The sequence below is a fragment of the Sceloporus occidentalis genome, unplaced genomic scaffold (assembly GCF_023333645.1).
Source record: "Sceloporus occidentalis isolate IW3139 unplaced genomic scaffold, rSceOcc1.0.p SCAF_79, whole genome shotgun sequence".
NCBI classification, from domain to species: Eukaryota; Metazoa; Chordata; class Lepidosauria; order Squamata; family Phrynosomatidae; genus Sceloporus; species Sceloporus occidentalis.
The window spans coordinates 3,079,913-3,099,680 of record NW_028317059.1 but is presented as its reverse complement, the minus strand read 5'-3'; the positions used below and the strand labels follow the sequence as shown (position 1 = coordinate 3,099,680).

General features: G+C 37.2%; 1 protein-coding gene across 1 annotated transcript in view; it reads left to right on the top strand.

The window, feature by feature from the left end:
• LOC149285444 (inter-alpha-trypsin inhibitor heavy chain H3-like) overlaps positions 1 to 19,768 on the top strand; it is a 32,050-nt gene that overhangs the window by 6,258 nt on the left and 6,024 nt on the right. The window contains exons 2-13 of the mRNA XM_089495371.1: positions 4,193 to 4,359; positions 5,443 to 5,547; positions 6,801 to 6,963; positions 7,750 to 7,860; positions 7,945 to 8,073; positions 8,308 to 8,424; positions 9,845 to 10,013; positions 10,700 to 10,825; positions 11,588 to 11,769; positions 13,953 to 14,092; positions 15,563 to 15,717; positions 17,210 to 17,308. Coding sequence (XP_089351497.1) covers positions 4,193 to 4,359; positions 5,443 to 5,547; positions 6,801 to 6,963; positions 7,750 to 7,860; positions 7,945 to 8,073; positions 8,308 to 8,424; positions 9,845 to 10,013; positions 10,700 to 10,825; positions 11,588 to 11,769; positions 13,953 to 14,092; positions 15,563 to 15,717; positions 17,210 to 17,308 — 1,663 coding nt within the window. The remainder of the gene's footprint in view (positions 1 to 4,192; positions 4,360 to 5,442; positions 5,548 to 6,800; positions 6,964 to 7,749; positions 7,861 to 7,944; positions 8,074 to 8,307; positions 8,425 to 9,844; positions 10,014 to 10,699; positions 10,826 to 11,587; positions 11,770 to 13,952; positions 14,093 to 15,562; positions 15,718 to 17,209; positions 17,309 to 19,768) is intronic.

Genomic DNA, 19,768 nt, shown 5'->3' with positions numbered 1-19,768 from the left:
GAAGCTTTTATGTTATCTAACAAATCCAGGCACCATTGACTATTTGAGGGTAACCTAAGGCATGTGTATCAATGGCAGACAGAAAATATGTCTGAGCTAGGAGTACACAGGATAATTAAGGACAGCTGACACGATTTAAGTGCTCTGTGAATATGCACACAAAGGAGAGAGTGGCTCCAAACAAACGTCTATGCAAATAAATGCCAATTTCCCCTGGTTTTCAAATTATTGAAAGTAGTATTGGGTAAATATATGGGAATACGGGAACAATAGTGGCTTGTGAATAGGAATACATAACATCATGATGCTGGTTATTATTAATATTTATTGTGTTATATATAGTGCAGTTAGATATTGCAGCACTGTACACGGGTAGACAGGACATAACAAGTAGTATATGACATAAGAAGATGACATATGCTGCTGTTAGGCTTATCTTCCTTGCTTGACGCTGCTCTTCTGCTTCCCCACTCTGTGAAACCCTCCACTGGCTCCCTATTACCTTTAGAATTGAATTTAATATCCTGGTACTGACATATAAGGCCCTCCATAACACTGCTCCTCCATACATTTCTACCTTCATAAGCAAATACTCTCCAACATGATCATTACGTTCTTCCCATGGGCTAAGGCTCTCCTCCTCACTTATCACCTCTTCCTTTTCCCGTCTACAAGATTTCACTCAGCCTGCCCCATATTTCTGGAATCTACTTCCACCAAACCTTCAGCATTCACCCTCCCAACATTCAAGAAGCATCTCAAAACCTACTTCTTCTGAGAAGCCGCACCGTCTTAGCTGCTAGAACCTCCTTGTCATTGATACGACCACCACACTACCTCTCACCCTTTCTCTGTGTCTTGTGTTTGTCACCCCATTCCCTCAAGGTTATAAGGCTCTCTCCACCTAATGTATCGGTTTGTCTTAGTCTGTCAATTCTCGTCTTGTCAGACCCCTTGAATATATGTATTGTATTAAGCGATGCGTAAATTGTTGCCGCTATATAAATAAAAGATAATATTAATAAATAATAATAGAGAATCAACAAGTGAAGAGGGCCCTGCTCAAATGAGCTTACAATATGTACTTTTCAACCATCAGGGTGAAGGTGTGAAATGTTTAAATTGCAGCAAAACATTTTCTTTAGATATCCCAAATGCTTAGAAAATATTTATTTAACATTACACAATCATTCAAGGTAAATTGACTTTTTTGCCCAAGACACAGAGCTCACATTGAATTCTCAGTTTTTTTGTTAAGTGTCAGTCTTTTTTTAGGCCTACTTTTGGACTGGGCTCATTTCTTGGTCCGAAGATAAGGGCAGAGTATTTAGGAAGGACACATGAAAGGGGTGGAAGGTGGGTGAGGGGATCTCTAGAGGGGACCTGTGCTTCTTTAAAGAGTTACTTTACTTAATTTTTAACTTTTGGGAGATTCGGGAGAGGAAATGTGAGTTGTCATTCAGCTCTCATGCTGTTTACTGTAACCTGTACAATTTAATGTTAAAATACACTCTAAATTAGCTTGATAAATATATATGTTAGTGAGTATATAAGTGTTTTATGATTGCTAGCATGAGAAGGAATCCAACTAAAGTTGAGACTGACAACTCAACTTAGTAAACAGACCCAGATGGTGTTTCTCATTTGTTTTCTTTGATTTTTATCCAACTTTCTTATGTCTCTGTTATTAAAAATTAATAATAACTAGGCATTTGTAATTGAGACAGCCTGCCATAGGAATGCAGACATGGGGAAAATAACCCTCTCCTAAGGAATCTCACAGATTTTGTTGGAAAGTGACACCTAGTGGCAAAGTTATACACTGCGTTCTTTGCATGTTACTGGCATGAATAATGAAAAATAATCTGAAGACCACTGCACGCATCAATAATGAAAAATGTGGGAGCGCCAAAGATGGTAGTGGAACAAAACCCCTTATAGTGGTACTTATTTTCTTATGAGTCTGGTGGTGTGTGTAATTATTTCTGCACTAGACACATTATTTCAGTTCCTTGGTCTGCTCCTCAGTGACAGATACCAGCTTAGGTCAGCAGGTCCAAGGGACAGCAGTCCCTCTCAAGGTTCCCCATCTCAAGCTTCCCCATGTCCTACTGCACAATGTGACAGGTACAAGGGCTGTGCCTCAATAGACTTCATTAAAACAGGCTGACAAATGATGTCATCTCCTGATGCCCTGGGGTCCTGGAAGCGCTTTCCTAGGTCGGGCCTAGGGTGGCCCCAAAGCTAAAGACGCTATTGCTGCTCCTGATAGTCTGGCCCAAATGCAATGCTTATCAAGTTCGGCATCTGCAATTTGATGGCAGTCCCTAACATCCTCAGAGAGTTTTTCACTGTTTGTCATTTCCCACTGTTTGTCATTTCCATATACACATTATTAATATTATTTAATATTCAGCCATGATGTCACACCTAAACATGTTTAATTTGTTTCACTGTGTCTACCACTCTAACATAACATGTCCTTACCTTACCTCTAAGCATCTGTCTTTAGCAACTTTTAAACATTGTCCTCCTGCCCATTTCTTCTTTTTGCTGCTCATGTATTTTGTTAAATCATTTTATGTATTTAAATGTTTCTATCACATCTCCCCTCTCGTTTCCCTCCCCTAAGCTATACATATTGAAATCCCTTAGTCTTTCCTGATAAAACTTATCTTGCGAACGATTCCCCATTTACTATTTAAAATGCACAAAGAGTTGATTGAAGCAGAGTTGGACGTTTAGTTGATCAGCTGAAACTTCCATGCATTTTATCAGGTGGATGGAAGCTGTCCCAGAACTGGTCAAACTCTTCATAAATCAAACAGGTTATTCAACCTGAGAGCTGTTGATTTCAACTGGACCTGACATAATGCTAATTTTTTTTAATTTGACAGCAACTCAATATCAACCAGATTTTTAGTTATTATATGCTTAGTTAGTTGAGTTCTCTTGAATTTGGTCAGGTGAGTTACCTGTCCTGTCTACCCATTGTACAGCGCTATGGAATTTGATGGCGCTATATAAAACAATAAATAATAATAATATGTGTTACTATACGCTGCGTTAATTACACTTTTTTTTTTTTTTACATTCCTACCTATCAATTTTTGTGAAGGAAACATATTGATCTACTTATCTTTACTCTAACCCTCCAAAATTCATTTCCAATATCTACATTTCTTGGAGGGGGCATAGTTTGACTAAAGTTTCACAATACACTTCCAGAGAAATGTTACCTATTAATCTAAAAGCTATTTATTAACATTTTAGCTTTGTGTATTTCCAACAACTTAACAATTTTCGCAGTTCAGAATGAAGATCATGAAGCATTATATTCATTTTTCTTTATTTCTTGTAAACTTATCTGTTCTTTGCCTGAGTCATGAAAGTAAGGTATGTGTTCAAAATGTGTTAATGGTCATTTTCCTTTAATGTTTTTCCTATTATAGTATAAATGGTGAATAAGATATAAATACGTTCCATGTAAAACTGCATTACAAAATGAAAAAAAGAAATAGAAAAAAATGAAAAGCAGAATTGTATTTTAAGTTTTAACTCTATGTTTAAAAACTGTTCTCTACATTTGCCAAAAACCAATACAGGGATTATGCAGGAAATGTGAACTTTGTTTAGAACATACATATTGTGCCAAAAGTGCATTTTGTTATGACACTCAAAATACTACACGAATAAATAAAAATCATTAGAGAAAATCTGAAATAATTGATGATTACTATGATACTGGAAATGAGTAGAAGCTGCCGATAAACAAGCTTCAGCTGTTATTTGAACAGAGGTCCTAGATAATAAGCTTATGCGGCCATAGTTATAGTTCATTTAATTTGAAAGGCTGTAAGAAATAGATTTTTTTCCTTAAAAAATTCGGTACTACACGGGGACACTAAAAGGACATTATTATAGCCTTAATATTACGCTACTCTGTTGAATTTTTTTTGTTTTGTTTTGTGTTTTTTTCCCCCTTTTTATTTATTTATTTATTTTTCTTTTCTTCTGTTGAATATTTTTAACAACTTCAACAAAGTAACAGATATTGTGGGCCTTTTCATACTTTAATAAACTAGTATATTAAGTAGATTTTATTATCACTTATGATCATGGAAAAGCTATTTTGTATTTTATGTTGAATCATACTATTTATTTTGTATCTTGTTGGTTGATTTTTTTTTAGAAAGATGCAGCGGTGATTGCCAACAGCTTTCATATTGATTGCAAAATAACATCTCGTTTTGCACGTACTAAAATCACAACCGAAGTCTACAATCAGTTGAATATATCCCGAGAGGCAATTTTTCATGTGGAACTTCCTAAAACTGCCTTTATCACCAACTTCAGCATGTGAGCGTCTTAATACTTTTATTGTATTAAATCAGTTAAGGTTAGATTTCTAAAAAAATGCTATAAAACAAGAAAATGCTGATGGGGCAGTGATACCTTCTAGTGTTCTAGGTTGCCTTCCCAGGAGGCCTCATGCTCTAGAACAAGGGTGTCCAACCTGCAGCCCTTCAGCTGCTGCAGGACTACATCTCCCATCCTCCTCAGCCAGTAGCTGAGCTGAAAGAGCATTATGGGAGATGCAGTCCTGATATGACCTCACCAGTAATGCCTGTAAATACAAAATTAATATACAGAATATGTACCTTTTGTGTCGAATATTATACCACTGCTAGAGGGTATTAATTATGAACTTAAGTACTCGGCTATAACCATCTTCTTTTATAGTCTTGTACACTTTGCCTACATGTTTATTCTTGTGGGGTTTTTTGTTGTTAAAAAACAATCTTTGCCTTCTCAGTGGCAGCTTCTTGCCAAAATGAAGGATAATGAAAAATGTTAAATGTTGTTAAATTATTATGTATATATAATATATATGTATACATAATAATTTTTTTTAGACAAAAGACATTTTAAGTTCATATATACAGTGACAAAAAAAAATATTTGATCCTCTGCTGATTTTGTATGTTTGCTTACAGACAAAGACATGATGAGTATATAAATTTAATGATAGGTTCTGAGTAGCTCTGCAGAAAATCATCACCTTGTTCACGATAACGGACCACGTGTCAGGAACAAACGGTCATGAATCGGGGCACAGGCAGATCCAACACTCTCAGCTTTCCTGCAACTTCTTCAACTGAGCACACGTGCAAAGATAAATTTGTGCTCCCGGAGCAATTACTCCATTCACACTGATTTCACATTGGATCAACAAGCTATAACTAATCAAGTCCTCTTCACAATAATATTGACATCAGTTCTGATTGCGTAACCTCTGGAAGTACTGAATTAATAATAATATAAATAATCATTTCCACTGCTTTATATTGAACACTACTTTTCTCAAGTGTTAGTGAATGGCCTCTTGTTATGTCACCAGACATTTTTTTTTAATAATGAAATATATGCTTTATTTCTAAGGACCGTTGAAGGTGTCACACATGTTGGTACAGTCAAAGAACATGCTACAGCAAAGATGCAGTATTCCAAAGCTGTTTCCAGGGGTCAAAGTGCTGGACTGGTTCAGTAGGTATTTCTTATGTAAAAATAAAACAACTTATCTTACAGAAGTAGATTAGCTAGAAATAAATATTATTTTTTTTTGAGCATTGGCTACAGTGGGTTGTATGGTACAGCGGCACTAAAAGGGAAGTTTGTTTCAGTTGATATTGCTATGTAAGTTTCAGTTTATCTTTAAACCTGGGGCTTGAACCATGTAGTTGTGTGATATATGGATGTCACCTCATTTCTCACGTCACACACAGTGATAATTGCTTTATAGCAGAGCTTATGTCCTTATATGATAGAAACTCAGTACATTACATTTTATTTATAGAGCGCTGACATATTAAAAATGACAATATAGATACAAATAAATACAAAAGGAAGCACACCCTAAAAGTTGTATAAATTCAGATTTTGGGGTGCTGCTGAAATGACCAATACCATTGGATAACCACTATATAAGCCAGACAACCATGTATTCACCAGAGACCTTTTAACCTTATAGTTCGTATGATTGGCAAGTGACATTATGGCCCACCTTACCTATATAATTTATACCCTCCTTACCTACTCCATGGATGACCCTACTACCTCAAGGGCTACTCCACTGACCAAAGCAGAGCGGGAGAAGGTCTTCCAGTTTACACAAAGTTGGGCCCTATGTTGTTACTTAGAAGACATCTTCTACACCATTGACTAGGTTATACCCCACTATATATAGCCAACCCACAAACAGTTTTACTGGAGGTGGTACTCTATACCTCAAATTTATATGGTGAGGCTGCAGTTTGCTTAAACCTTTCAGGTCATGGTACTGGCAGTGATTAAGTCATAAACTTGGACATGGTGGACTCTCTTTCCTGAGTTTTGTTCTACTACACTAACTGGCCTATGTAGCAAAATAATTGCTTGGTGCTACCACACCTGTTAACCACTGCCACATCTTTGATAACAATCTCCTGAATAGGAGACATATTCCATTCTTCAACGATTGGATGGGTACAGTGGAATACGTATTTGGAAGAGCTCCACTACTCCATTAGAGATTAATGGCTCAGGTACTATGTCACAGGGGTTTTTTGGCTGGACTTCATTGCATATTTACTCCAGGAACCGTGATCACTCTACCTACTCTCCCTCTACAAAACCTCTCTCATGGGTACTTGATTAAGCGCATACATTTTGTTCTGACTCACTGCTTAATAATATAGTTTTTATATATATGTTGTTTATACTGTATATGCAAATATGTATACGTGACACCATATCTTTAGGTCTACAGGGCGAAAAATGGAACAATTTAAAATATCTGTGAACGTAGCTGGATTTTCAAACGCAACCTTTAAGCTGGTTTATGAAGAACTGCTGAAGCGTTATCTGGGGAAATATGAATATAATTTAAAAGTCAGGCCTAAGCAGCTAGTGAAAAGCTTTCAGGTAAATATGCTATGTTTTATGTTAATGTAATTGGCCATCAATTATACTGTAAGAAGACCTGTCTTCAGCTTCGAATATAATTTGAACAGCTAATCTTTCTGATCTAATAGACAAAGGCAACATAAGTCCTTATCTACCTTCGCCTAAAACATAAAAAATTTAATATTTTACATTTTTAATACAACTTATTATTTTGTTATGGATACTACTATAAATAATTAATATGCTCTATGTTGCAATGTAAATAAGGGGCATTATAAGCTTTCAAAAAGGTCTAAAGCAAAGGCCGACTAGTAACTTGAGCCTGGAGTTAGCAGACTCTGAGGATCTTCACTATACGCAAGCTGTGGTGTTGCTGGTTTTTAGTTGGTTTTTTGTTTTTCTTTGGCAGTTTCTTAAAAAAATATTTCCCCATTAATGAGCATCAGTGGGCACTACATATTATTTTTGATAGGGTTGATCAATATTAAACGCTGTGTTCTAACGGAGGGACGCTTATCCTACAATGGACTACAATTCCAAACATGCATCTCCAGCAAAGCGGTTGGGGTTGTAATCAGCCACTACTCCCAAAATATTATTATAATGCATTACAAAACAGCTACAGTACTGGAGACGCTAAGTTCATTTTAGAGACTTAGAGGTGAATTGCACTTGAGCTTCAGAGTCTCTGTTTAGTGTTGTCCACTGAACCATGCAGGTCTACAGCCCCCTTTGCCCCTCTAGTGATGCCCCTGTTGTAAATAAATATTTGCTATTTAGCTTTCTTCTCTTTTTATGTTACAGATAAACGTGGACATCATTGAGCCCCAAGGTATTAGCTTTCTGAAGACTGATGCTACTTTCATTAATAATGAATTAACAGATATACTTAAAACTGATCTTACAGAAAACAAGGTAAAAATTAGAAAAAAAAAATTTGTAGAATCAAACTGATTTTTTTTAAAAAAAGGGATCAAAACTTGTTCTTCCATTTTCTAGGCCCGTATTGAATTTAAACCAACACTGGACCAACAGCGCACATGTCCACATTGTTCAGACACCGTACTAGATGGTGACTTTGTCATAAAATACGACGTTAACAGGGATGTTTCGGGTGGAAATATACAGGTACGTTGTTGAGAATGTAACTGCTTTGACATGCAACATTAAAAAATGAACAATAAATCATCTAAAAATAACACAAAATTATCAGTGTTGTTTAATTCTTTTGTTGCAAAATAATGTTTGCTTTAATGAAATGCAATGTTTCTAACCACTGTATCTTTACTGTATGTGTATGGTTTTTTTTGGAGGTTGCCAGGTTTGATTATTAATACTGTATATATTTACTTTTAATTGCAGATAATAAATGGATATTTTGTGCATTACTTCGCCCCAAAAAGTCTTAAAAATGTGCCAAAGAATGTAGTGTTTGTTATCGACCGTAGTGGATCAATGTATGGGCAGAAGATTAAACAGGTAATTTACAGTTTGGCCTTCCAACTAGAGGCTCTCCAGCTATTATTCATGATTCCCAGACGATCTCCCCAACTGGCCCTGCTCCTCCAGCGAATCTGTGTAGGGGCGCCTCCAATGCAGCGGACTGGACTGCCTGTCCCCACGTACATCAGCGCCCTAGGCTGGTGCCTACTTTGGCTATTGATAGTGTGCATGGCACAGGTAGTATCTCTAAAAACACTTCCTTGAATGGTCCATTTCCAAATCTTACTCTCCTTAAATCCCTAAAATTACCTGTTAGGACTCATCATTTCCATTGGTACCAATGTGCACCAAGACAGCTGGATCTTCTTCAGCCTCTTCCAATAATCTGTACACTCTGCCTGTAACATGACAAACCTGGGCACCCGGGAGACAGCGAACAATTTGCCTGCTGTGTTCAGAACCACAGATTACCCTGTCTATTCTCTTAATAATAGAGTCCCCTATTACCACAACTTGCCCAGGCATCCATTTCTGTTTCTCTTGCATCCCCCTTCTCTCTTCTTTCCTCCAAGTTATACATATTAAGATCCTTTAGCCTTTCCTTATATTTTCTGTCCTGCAAACCACTTACCATTTTTGTAGGTCTCCTCTGAACTCTCTCCAATCTGTCGATATCCTTCTGGAGATTGGCTCTCCAGAACTGAACCAAATACTCTAGGTGAGGCCCTCTTTCTGGTACTAATGCCTCTGCCTATGCAGCCCAGCATCCTGCTTGGTTTTAGAAATGCTTTATTGCATTGTCTGCTTACCTTTAAGTCATCAGAAATAATTATCCCTAAATCCCTCTTTTCCACTTCGCAATGTCACCAACGCTATATTCTGCCTTGGGATTTTTATGTACCAAGTGATTTATTTTATGATTTTGTAATATTAAAATGCAGCTGCCACACTCTCGACCATTCTTCTAATTCACTTAAGTAATTTGTCATTTGACTTGTTCCACCCGGAATGTCTACCTTGTTGCAGATCTTTGTATCATCTGCAAAAAGACATATCATACCATCAAGACCTTCTGTAATATTACTAATAAAAATATTAAAAAGTACAGGTCCCAATACGGATCCCTGAGGTACCCCTCTAGTGACAAGTCCTTCCTCTGAATATACAACATTAACCGATGCTGATAATATAGGATATATGGAGAAAGAAGGGGAACTAAGGAGTTTACTTTTTTAAATCAAAATGATTTGAGTATTTATTTTAAAAAGCATAGTAAACTGAAAATGGTCAGGTAAGAACAGATTTATGTTGATGGGGACACTCAAGAATAGTTGCCATTTCTGCTCTTGGTGGAACAATATTTCTCAAGGACAATTCAAAACAATATGAACAAATTGCACACAAAATCATAATTTATTAAACCTATATTGAAGGTTAATTTTTTCTTTTCTTTCAGACAATTATAGCTTTCAACAAAATATTGGATGATATACCTGAGGAAGATCACTTTGGAATCTTAACATTTGATAGCGTAATTAACCATTGGAAGGAAGACTTAGTGAAAGCAACAAAAACTAACATTAAAAAAGCAAAAGACTTTGTAAAAAAGATCAGTGCGCAAGGAGGTAAGGCATTTAATTAATTTTATTTTCATATTATAACGGAAAATGGAAATTAGTTGTAGATCTTGGGTGTTTGCGGCAGTAGTAGCACAGTATGGACAATTACAAACTAAGGGTAGGAGAGGATTATGACTGCATGGGTGGTAGTGTGTGTACCTGGTGAGGGTCTGTACTGCTCCACAGTCAATGTCCCCATAGATGTTGATGGTATCAACCTGTCACTTCAAAATATGTATAGTTAATAATATCAATTGGTAACATATGCTTTGCTCGTAAACTATTAGCATTATCAGCCAAAATACATCCATGCCTAACTAGGTGTTCCCAAGAAAGCACTTCACAATACACAATTTACTTTGTATTATATATGATAGGGCTTGATCTTTAATTTGTACTTTTTTATAACTTAAATACACCAAATGTACCTTTTGTCATAAGAACAGGGATAACTTTATCAGCTTGTGCAAGGAGAATTGGAATTGTGATTAGTTATATTTAAAAAAATGAGTCAAGTAATGGGCTCAGTATTGGAACTTTCCATTTGCGTCAGTTACTTATATAATAAATTATTTATTTTGGTAGAATTTTACTTGTTTAAAGCAACTTCCATATTTCCCTATAAGTTGGTTGTAAAATGTCAAAGCCTTCCCAACTTTTTATATTTTATGTACTTGTTATTTAATTCTTAGCCACGGATATAAACGCAGCACTACTGGCTGCAGAGAAAATGCTCCGAAATGCTGCAGAAAAAAAGCTGTTACCTGAAATAAGCACTTCAATTATAATTCTTCTCTCAGATGGAGACCCAACTGATGGTAAGCAGATTTACACAAGCATTACAACATTGTAAGCAGGAAAATATGCAATATAAATATAATATCCTATCACAGTACACACCCTAGTGTCCAAGTCGTGACTTACAATAACTGTCACACACATTTGCTCAATTTAAGATTGCTTGTTTTCACAAGGGGTTTAAGATTCCACCTCCTCTGCAAAGAAACTTATGCAACTGCTTCCCAAAACTACACTATAGTGGACAAAAGTATTGGGACACCTGACCATTACACCAACAAGGACTCTATGACATTCCATTCTAAATGCATAGACAACTTTTGCCAATTCCAGTAGAGCTTGAAAGGATAGCGTTGTCCAGTAAGTCTTGGTATGTCCCCTTCAACGTACCAAGACATTTTGGACAATGCTATGCTTTCAACTGTGGGAGGAAAGCTCCTGCAAGATAATACGTTTTACTAAGCCAACATAGGAAAAGATGTTAAGTAAGTAACATGAGTTTTCCAGCTAACCTTTGACAAATGTGCATTTATTATATTGCTTTATATAGCGCCATGAAAATCAGCCCTTTACAATGGGTACGCAGGACATAGTAAATAGTAAGTAACATAAGACTTACAGAAATTGGGTAAGGAGGGCCCTACAAAGCTTACAATCTAGAATACTGCTATTCAGCTAGTACCTGTAGAAAATCATAGCCTACTATGTTTTAAGCCCACACCAAACTAGCTCCATTCTTTTTCTTAGTTGATGGTAAGTGGTTCCTTCTGATTCTTTTGCAGGTGTCACCGATTTAAATACTATTGTGAAAAATGTTAAACAAGCCATTCAAAGCAAGGCTACATTATATTGTTTGGGCTTTGGCAATGATCTTGATTATGATTTTTTGGAGAAATTGTCTCAGGAAAATGGAGGTCTTGCCAGGAGAATATACGAGGATTCGGATGCTGCTTTGCAGTTACAGGTGAGCAAAATTAGGTGGTTTACAAAGTTTTTAAATGCAGTTATTTTTGTTTCCAAGATACGTTTCTATTAGGTTTTGAAAGTAAGACAGTGGGGAATACAGGGTAATACATAGCTACAGGTACAAGTTGAGACCATCCAGGGCCCTGAGCAACAAAAAATCACATGCCCCCTGTGGTGATGCCCCTCCCTTAGCCACACCCTATTATGACTGCATCTCTTCTTGGTTAAGTCACACCCCCTCATATTTTTTTTCAATATTTGTAGTAATAAAAAAGATAACTTTTAAACAGTATAAACCAATTTGAATATAAATATAATTAATATCAAATAATATGGGCAGCAATTGAAAAATACAAGTTATTCTAATCATAAATATATAAATACAGAAAATCATTCTGAAAAATCTAAAAGTAAATATATTTGCTATGACATAACTGACATCACTATATATTGAGTCAGACATGACGGTGGTACAGAATAACTGTAATCACTATATGCTGTGCCAGATATTGACAGTGGTACAACATAACTGCCATCACTGTACACTGTGCCAGACATTGACGGTGGTAAAGCATAACTGCCATCACTTTACACTGGGCCAGACATTAATGTGGTACAGCATAAATCCCATCACTATATATTGGGCCACATATTGGTACATAATGGTGGTACAGCATAACTGCCATCAATTTACACTGATCCAGACATTGACAATGGTACAGTATTATTGCCACCATCAATGTCTGGCACTGTATATAATGGTGGCTATTATGCTGTACAGCCTTCAGTGTATGATACAATTTATAGGGATGGCAGTTATGCTGTTCACTATAGTGTTCTTACTGAGCCAGACACTGACAGTGGTACCACAAGCTATGCCTGGCTCAGTATATAGAGATAGGCATTACACCTTAACTCCCATCACTTTATTCTGAGCCAGGCACTGATGGTGGTACACAATAACTCATTCATGCCGACACGCATATATACATAGACATTCTTGCTCACACACTTTTACATAAACATTAATGCTCACATGCACTTATACATTGACATTCATGATTATATACACATTAACGCTCACATGCATTCAAACATACAAGAATTCAAATATGCATACCCTCTTCCTCCCCCCACCTCGTTCCCACTCCTGCAGCTTTAGGTCCAGCTGCTCACACACTATGCGAGTAGCCTTCAAGGTAGAGTCACGTGATGCAACATGACCCCAATACGGTCCTGTCACCCCGCACCGGTTCAGAATTGTTTCGAAAGGGACATCCTGACCTGGTCCAGGTCGGAAGGGCCTTTTTTGAACTATTTATTGGTTTCAAAGGAGGGATTTGTGAAAGGGAGCTGTGGAAAGCTGTACTTACTTTAATCCTTGCATGAGACAGGGCAAGCTTTTTGACATGGAAGGCGCCTGAATGAAATAACAGTGTGATGAGGTTAAAATGTTGGGGGTCAATGAAGGACCAGTGTTTTTAATTCAATTAATCATCTTGAGAAGGAAGACTTGCTTATGCTTCTGTTTGTACCCTACAGGGTTTCTACAATGAAGTGGCATACCCAGTGCTTTTGGATGTTCATCTAGAATATCTGGATAACTCTGTTGAACATTTAACAAAGAACAGATTCAGACATTCTTACCAAGGTTCTGAAATCATTGTCGCAGGTCATATAGGAAATAACAATTTGGAGATACTAACAGCACAAGTCACTGCACAAGGAGTGAGTCTCTTAACAACCAGCTTGCAAAACATGAGTTATTAGTCTTACTTAAAGTCCAAGCTCATGTTCCAGCATCACTGAAAGTATGGGCATAGTAAAAGCAGTAGACAGTGGGTGTTTGGGTCAATGGTTATATCATAGACTCTTCAATAACATGCCTCTCTAGAAAACTGCTTTTTTGTGTTATACATCCCTGAAAATATGCAACCTATATAATTTCGAATTTAAAAAAAAAGGACCCCTCTCCTTCATGCCCCCAGTACTATTTATGCTATTTGGCAAAACAACTTTTTGTTAAGCATTTGAATGATGATAATGATATTTTCCACTAGCCCTAGATCAATGCTATTCAAGGCAATAAACATGGGTATGCCATATTTTATGGAAGACAGACTTCATTGTACAGAAGCAATAATAATCAGTACATTAACCAGTAAACCAATTTCCTTATAGGCTTCAGACAAATTTTCAGTAAACTTGGAAACAAATATAACAGATGTGGACTGTACACATCGAGAGCAAGGCTACATTTTTGGAGATTTCACAGAAAGACTTTGGTCTTACCTGACCATAGAACAGCTGCTAAATGAAGAGTATGTATGATTACCCGTTAAATTAGTAAAATATTATTTATTGCTATTATGTACTGTCACCATGGCAGCAGCTATATCCCATTATATATATAAAACCTGTAGTGCCACATGGCGTCACATGGGTGTCCACAGTGTGGAGGGGAGGGGGCATTTCCGACCCCCCCCATGGAAATATGAATGAAACCAGGGCCGGCCGAAGACTTAACGCAGCCTGGGGCGAAGTTTAAAATGCCGCCCCCCGCCGACACCGGGGGGGGCGGCATTATCTACCCCCCCCACCGGTACTTACCCTTAAACAGTCCTGCGGCGAGTCTCCCTGTGATGCCACGGTGCCGGCTTGTAATGCTGGGCGCTGGAAAGTCACGTCACTTCCGGCGCTCTGCATTACAAGCCGGCACCGAGACCGAACAGGGAAACTCGCCGCAGAGGAGAGAGAGAGGGGCGCCGAGCGGGTAAGCGAAAACCACTTGGTGCCCCTCTCTCTCTCCTCCGCTTCAAAAAAAACAAAAAAAAAACGCTTGGGGCGGAAAAGTGCCGCCCCTTCTGAAGTGCCGCCTGGGGCAATTGCCCCAGTCGGCTCCATGGTAGGGCCGGCCCTGAATGAAACTGTATAGAGGAAGAACAAGGGATGGGGAAATAGGTCCAATATATATATATATATATATATATATATATATATAAATGTACAGGGTGATAGAACACAAATATTCTGTCATAATAGGATGGAGCACTAGAAAGGTGTTAATCACGGTTGTACCATAATGCGGTAAAGTGAATTATACTTAATGATGTTTTATTAAAACATTGCTTCTGTGTACATGGTATTAAGTGGTAAGATTAGTGTAATCAGTTGATGAAGCTGACATATAGTGGGATACTGTTCTACTTTTTTATATTCTCCTTTCTCTTCTCTTTTCTCTTCTGTCTTCAATCTGCTATCTTCGTCCACATCTCCACGGACATAACCTGGTGGGAACTTCTGCCAAAATGGTGGGCTTGTGTTGACGTACTCTCCCCGAAAACAAATGGGCCAAAAAGGAACTGAAAATTCTTTAAAGTCTGATTCTTTAGTTTCAGACAATGATCATTCAACACAGTTGAAGTAGCTGCACTAGTTTTGTGTCTCCTGTTTTGTGTCTGCCAGTTACCAAAGCCAAAAGCCAAGACCTTTTCACTATTCCTCGTCAGAATGTTTCTATTGCCACCTGCTGAGGTGCATCTGCTGGCCCACCAGCTGTGAGGCCCATCACAGGTTTGAACTGTGTGACCATAGGCAATTGCGGATGTCATTGAGATTCCAGAGCTGCTTAACCCAAGCTGACATCCAGCTCAGTTAGTTTTGGCACAATTTTTTATGTTACAATGTTCTATTTTTGGAATTAAGTTAACGTTACATTTTTACAGAGTTTATCGTTGCAAGGATAAGAGACTCGACAAAAATATATTGACACACTAATACAATACTTCTAGAATTTCAGCTGAGGGTGAAGAGAAAAAGAATCTCAGAGAGAGAGCCCTGAACCTGTCCTTGAAATACAATTTTGTCACTCCTCTTACATCTATGGTTGTTACAACTTCTGAAGATGAAGATAAAAAAATTGTTGCAAATAAGCCAAAGGAAAAAGGTAAGAATTTAGGGGAAAATTTTACATATAATTATAAATTTATACCACCAGCAAAGTGTAATCTTATTTAATGTATGACAGATAATTAAAAAAAAAGTTTGATGTTTATTGCCTATCCCATGTGGTTATTCCAGTACTTCATTTGTTTTTCCTCTACCAAAACTAGCCCTAGTAACCAGTTCCCTTGCTCAATGGGCCTACTGAGCTCCATTACACAGAAACACAACACATGCTAAACATCACAAAATGGCATCATACCAACATGTGTGTAAAATAAACTATTGTAGTAAAATACAGAATACAAATTAAGAGAAAAGGTTTGGATGTTAACATGTTTGTAAGAACATTGTGTGCATACATTGGGGTCCTACCATATCCATAAGTGTCTAAAAAGTTGAGGACTGAGTTTGGATTTAACTTTTTTTTATGTAATTTGGGATTGGGAAATCATCCATGCAATGTTTATTCCCTGGTTTTTAATGGGTTTAATCTCAGTTCTTAAAACCTTAAAATCAAATTTCTAACATATGTGAATAAAAATAAATGTAACATGAAGAATTAAATATGTATTTCAAGATTGTTTGACTGTCATCCCTTGGCACTTTCTCAGTTTCTAATAATTTTCTATTTCATTTCAGTTTCTAAAACGTAAGCCAACTGTAACTTTATTTTGACATTTACTTAATTATAACTATGAATGTTGCCCAAACAAATCTTAATATATATATATATATATATATATATATATATATATATATATATATATAGATGTAGAGCTCAGTCAATTCCTTTGTACGGCTTGGAGGATTTAGAGGTGTGGGAGTAGGTAGGGCTCTCTTTTAGAATTCATTTTATAATATATACGTTAATTAATGGCCCAGTTTAAATACAGCTGATGTTGAGTTTTGTTTCCAATGATGCAAATTAAACCTTAATTTTGCAATTATAGCTATTCACTTAAAGTTGTTTTTGTTAATTTCTGGAACACTTTTTCAGGGACAGGCATGTTCCACATGGTATAGAAAGAGCACGCCTGCCAGTATGTAGGATGCATACAAACAATTCGTTAATCATGGCAGAGATCTCATAGGACCCTGGTTAATAAATTGGATTGTCTGTTTTATATACATCCTACATACTGCCGGGCAGCACTTTCCAGGGACAAAGTTTGAAATAAGGGATTTCTGGTGAAATCTTTGTTGCTGTTACCGGACAGGGGCACACTATTTTGAATTTTTAAGATTATTCAGTACATTTATCAACTAAAAGAAGAGAATTTACACCTCTCTGTAAGGAACTGGCTTCCAAAAACATAAAATTCACACTGCTTTATCTGGCCAGGCTGCGGATCGTACGTGATGGCAAGGTGGAAATTTTTTAAAGATGTTCATGGCCGCTCATATGACATAAAACTTAAATTGGTGAATGTATATGCTCCTAATGCACCAAATAAATGAATCACTTTTTTTTGTTTCTCTTTTTGAACATTTAGCAGATGACAGCTTTACTCCTTGGATCGTGGCGGATGCTTTGCTAGACTCTTCCTCTAATTCCATACACTTGCAGATTTCACAGGGTATTGCGCATTCAGGTATTGAGTATTCAACTTACACCTTAGAGACCCTTGGAGGTTGTTACACGGCGACTCGAGGGAATACACACATCATTCTCATGTTCACAATTCTGAGGCGCGTATAGATTACATACTGACTTCGGCCTACCTTCTACACATAGTTAGGGACACCAAGATATACCCCACCCTTTTGAGAGACCATGCTCCAATTTCTCTTACACTATCTGGGCCATTTGCCCCCAGACTGCTGACGTTTCCCCTCTTATCTTCATAATAACTCTCACACTATTTTTGAAAACGTCTTGGGCCAATTTTTTTGACGACAATGTTTTACACCATTACTGTGGAATACCTCTAAGGCGGTCATGAGGGGTCGTATTATGCAATACACTGCTTGACGCAAATTGGAATGGAATAAGAAATACGAGGCCTTGTTGGGGTAATTGACCAGTAGTCAGGCACAATTTTTCCACACACATTCTGACGTTGACAGGGTGCGATACAATTCTGCGAGAACCTTAATTTCTCACAGAAAAAGCTAAATTGAATACACTAAACAACATTTCTTACAGTGGGGAGGGAAGGCAGGTAAACTGCTGGCATGTGTTGCTAGGGCTCAGCGGCCGCTGCCTAAAGTTCTTAAATTACGCACCCCTGCGGGCTTAGTCACAGATCCAGGGGAAATCAATGACACTTTTGCAGACTCCTATCAATCCTTTTATAGGTCTCGCCCTGACGATTATTCCCAGGAGGTTGCGCTTTTACAGAGGACAGGTCTTTCAAAACTTACGAATGAACAGCGTGACAGCCTTAATGCTCCAATATCACACTTAAAACTGTCCCGTGCCATAATGTCCCTTCCTAACGCCAAGTCCTCGGGCACTGATGGGTTTTCTGCGGAGTTTTATAAATCCACGAGGGCAGATTTGGTGCCCACTTTAGCTACTTTATATAATGCCATTTATTTTGATAAGCTTGACTCTTCCTCCCTATTGGAGGCTAGAACTATCTTACTCCCAAAGCCTGGCAGCGACGTGGAATCGGTAACGTCTTATCATCCCATTACGTTACTAAATACTGACATCAAGGTCCTACCAAAATTGTAGCTATGCGGTTACATTCTATTTTGCCTCATATTCTTTTTGCTACACAGATTGGTTTTATATGGTTGCGTAGTCCAGTTCTAGGCATCCATAAGGCGCTTACTGCGGTCATGCTCGCAACTCTGGCAACCCAACCACACAACTATACATTACTTAGCCTAGATGCCCATAAAGCCTTTGACTCTGTTGCATGGACACACATAGTGAGGATTTTGAAATTCAGATTTTTTGGATTCTTTAGGAATATTTACTCTAAGCCATGCACTGTGATTTCTACTAATGGGGTTAATTCAAGGCCCATCTTGCTTGAAAGGAGTGTTCACCAGGGATGTCCTCTGTCCTTGCTTCTTTTTATTATTGCGTTAGACCCATTGCTCTGTCTCAAGTCAATAGGGCCCAGCTTTCTAATCACAATGTGATTAGTAAAATATTTAAAAAATATGTAAAAAAAGTTTTTAAAAAATGGTAACATTTAAAAATAATTATGCATCAGAGGAACCATCCAGTTCCCGCAAAATGTAAAAAAAAAGTCCGAAAAATAATAAAATAAATAAAATCTTCCCCAAAATCTTGACATGCAAATAGATAAAGTAAAAGCATTTCAAATAATAAAGAAGTGTCTAATTAAAAAAAAAATCAATGGTTTGATGGGGTAAATTGGAGTGGCCGGGTTCAAAGATAGGGCATAGGCACTGACTGACCAAAATGGGGGAAAAAAAGCTTCCCAAATGTGGCCTTTAAACCCCCAAACAAACCCATGCATTGGTGTTATCACTGTACTCAGGAGATGTTGTTGAACACACTCAAAAATGGTTTTGAAATAGCGAAATGCTACTTGTACTTTTCCACAAGTGGAAAAAAAGCAAAAAAACATAAAAACATATTGCTAAACTCAGGACAAATAGTATAATCTATTTAGCAGGCTTTTTCATTAGCTTTTTTGGATGAGTAAAAGATTTTTCTATTAAAAGTTAGAAAACTTTTTTGTTCAATTTTTCATTTTATCATTTTTTTTTATAGGAAATTAGATATGAGCAAAAAAGTAAAAATTTATTTTATATAATAATAATAATATTTAATTAAATACAATAATAAACACTCATACTGCATACTTGTTCTTGGCAAACAACTTTGGTTTTGATGCTCAGTGAGAATTTTCCCTTAAAATAGGCCTTGCCTTGAGGAATTATAAAGGGATAAGGGCTTCTTGCAGGGAACCTCACCAGTGTTTGCCCTTCATAATGTATACTGATATACACAGTGGATTATCCTAGTCTAGGCCTATTGTGGTATTATCTATGCAGTCTTTTTCCCCATAAATCATTAATGTTATCTGCAGTCCTAAAATGTTAAAATCTAGTTATCAAACTTTAAT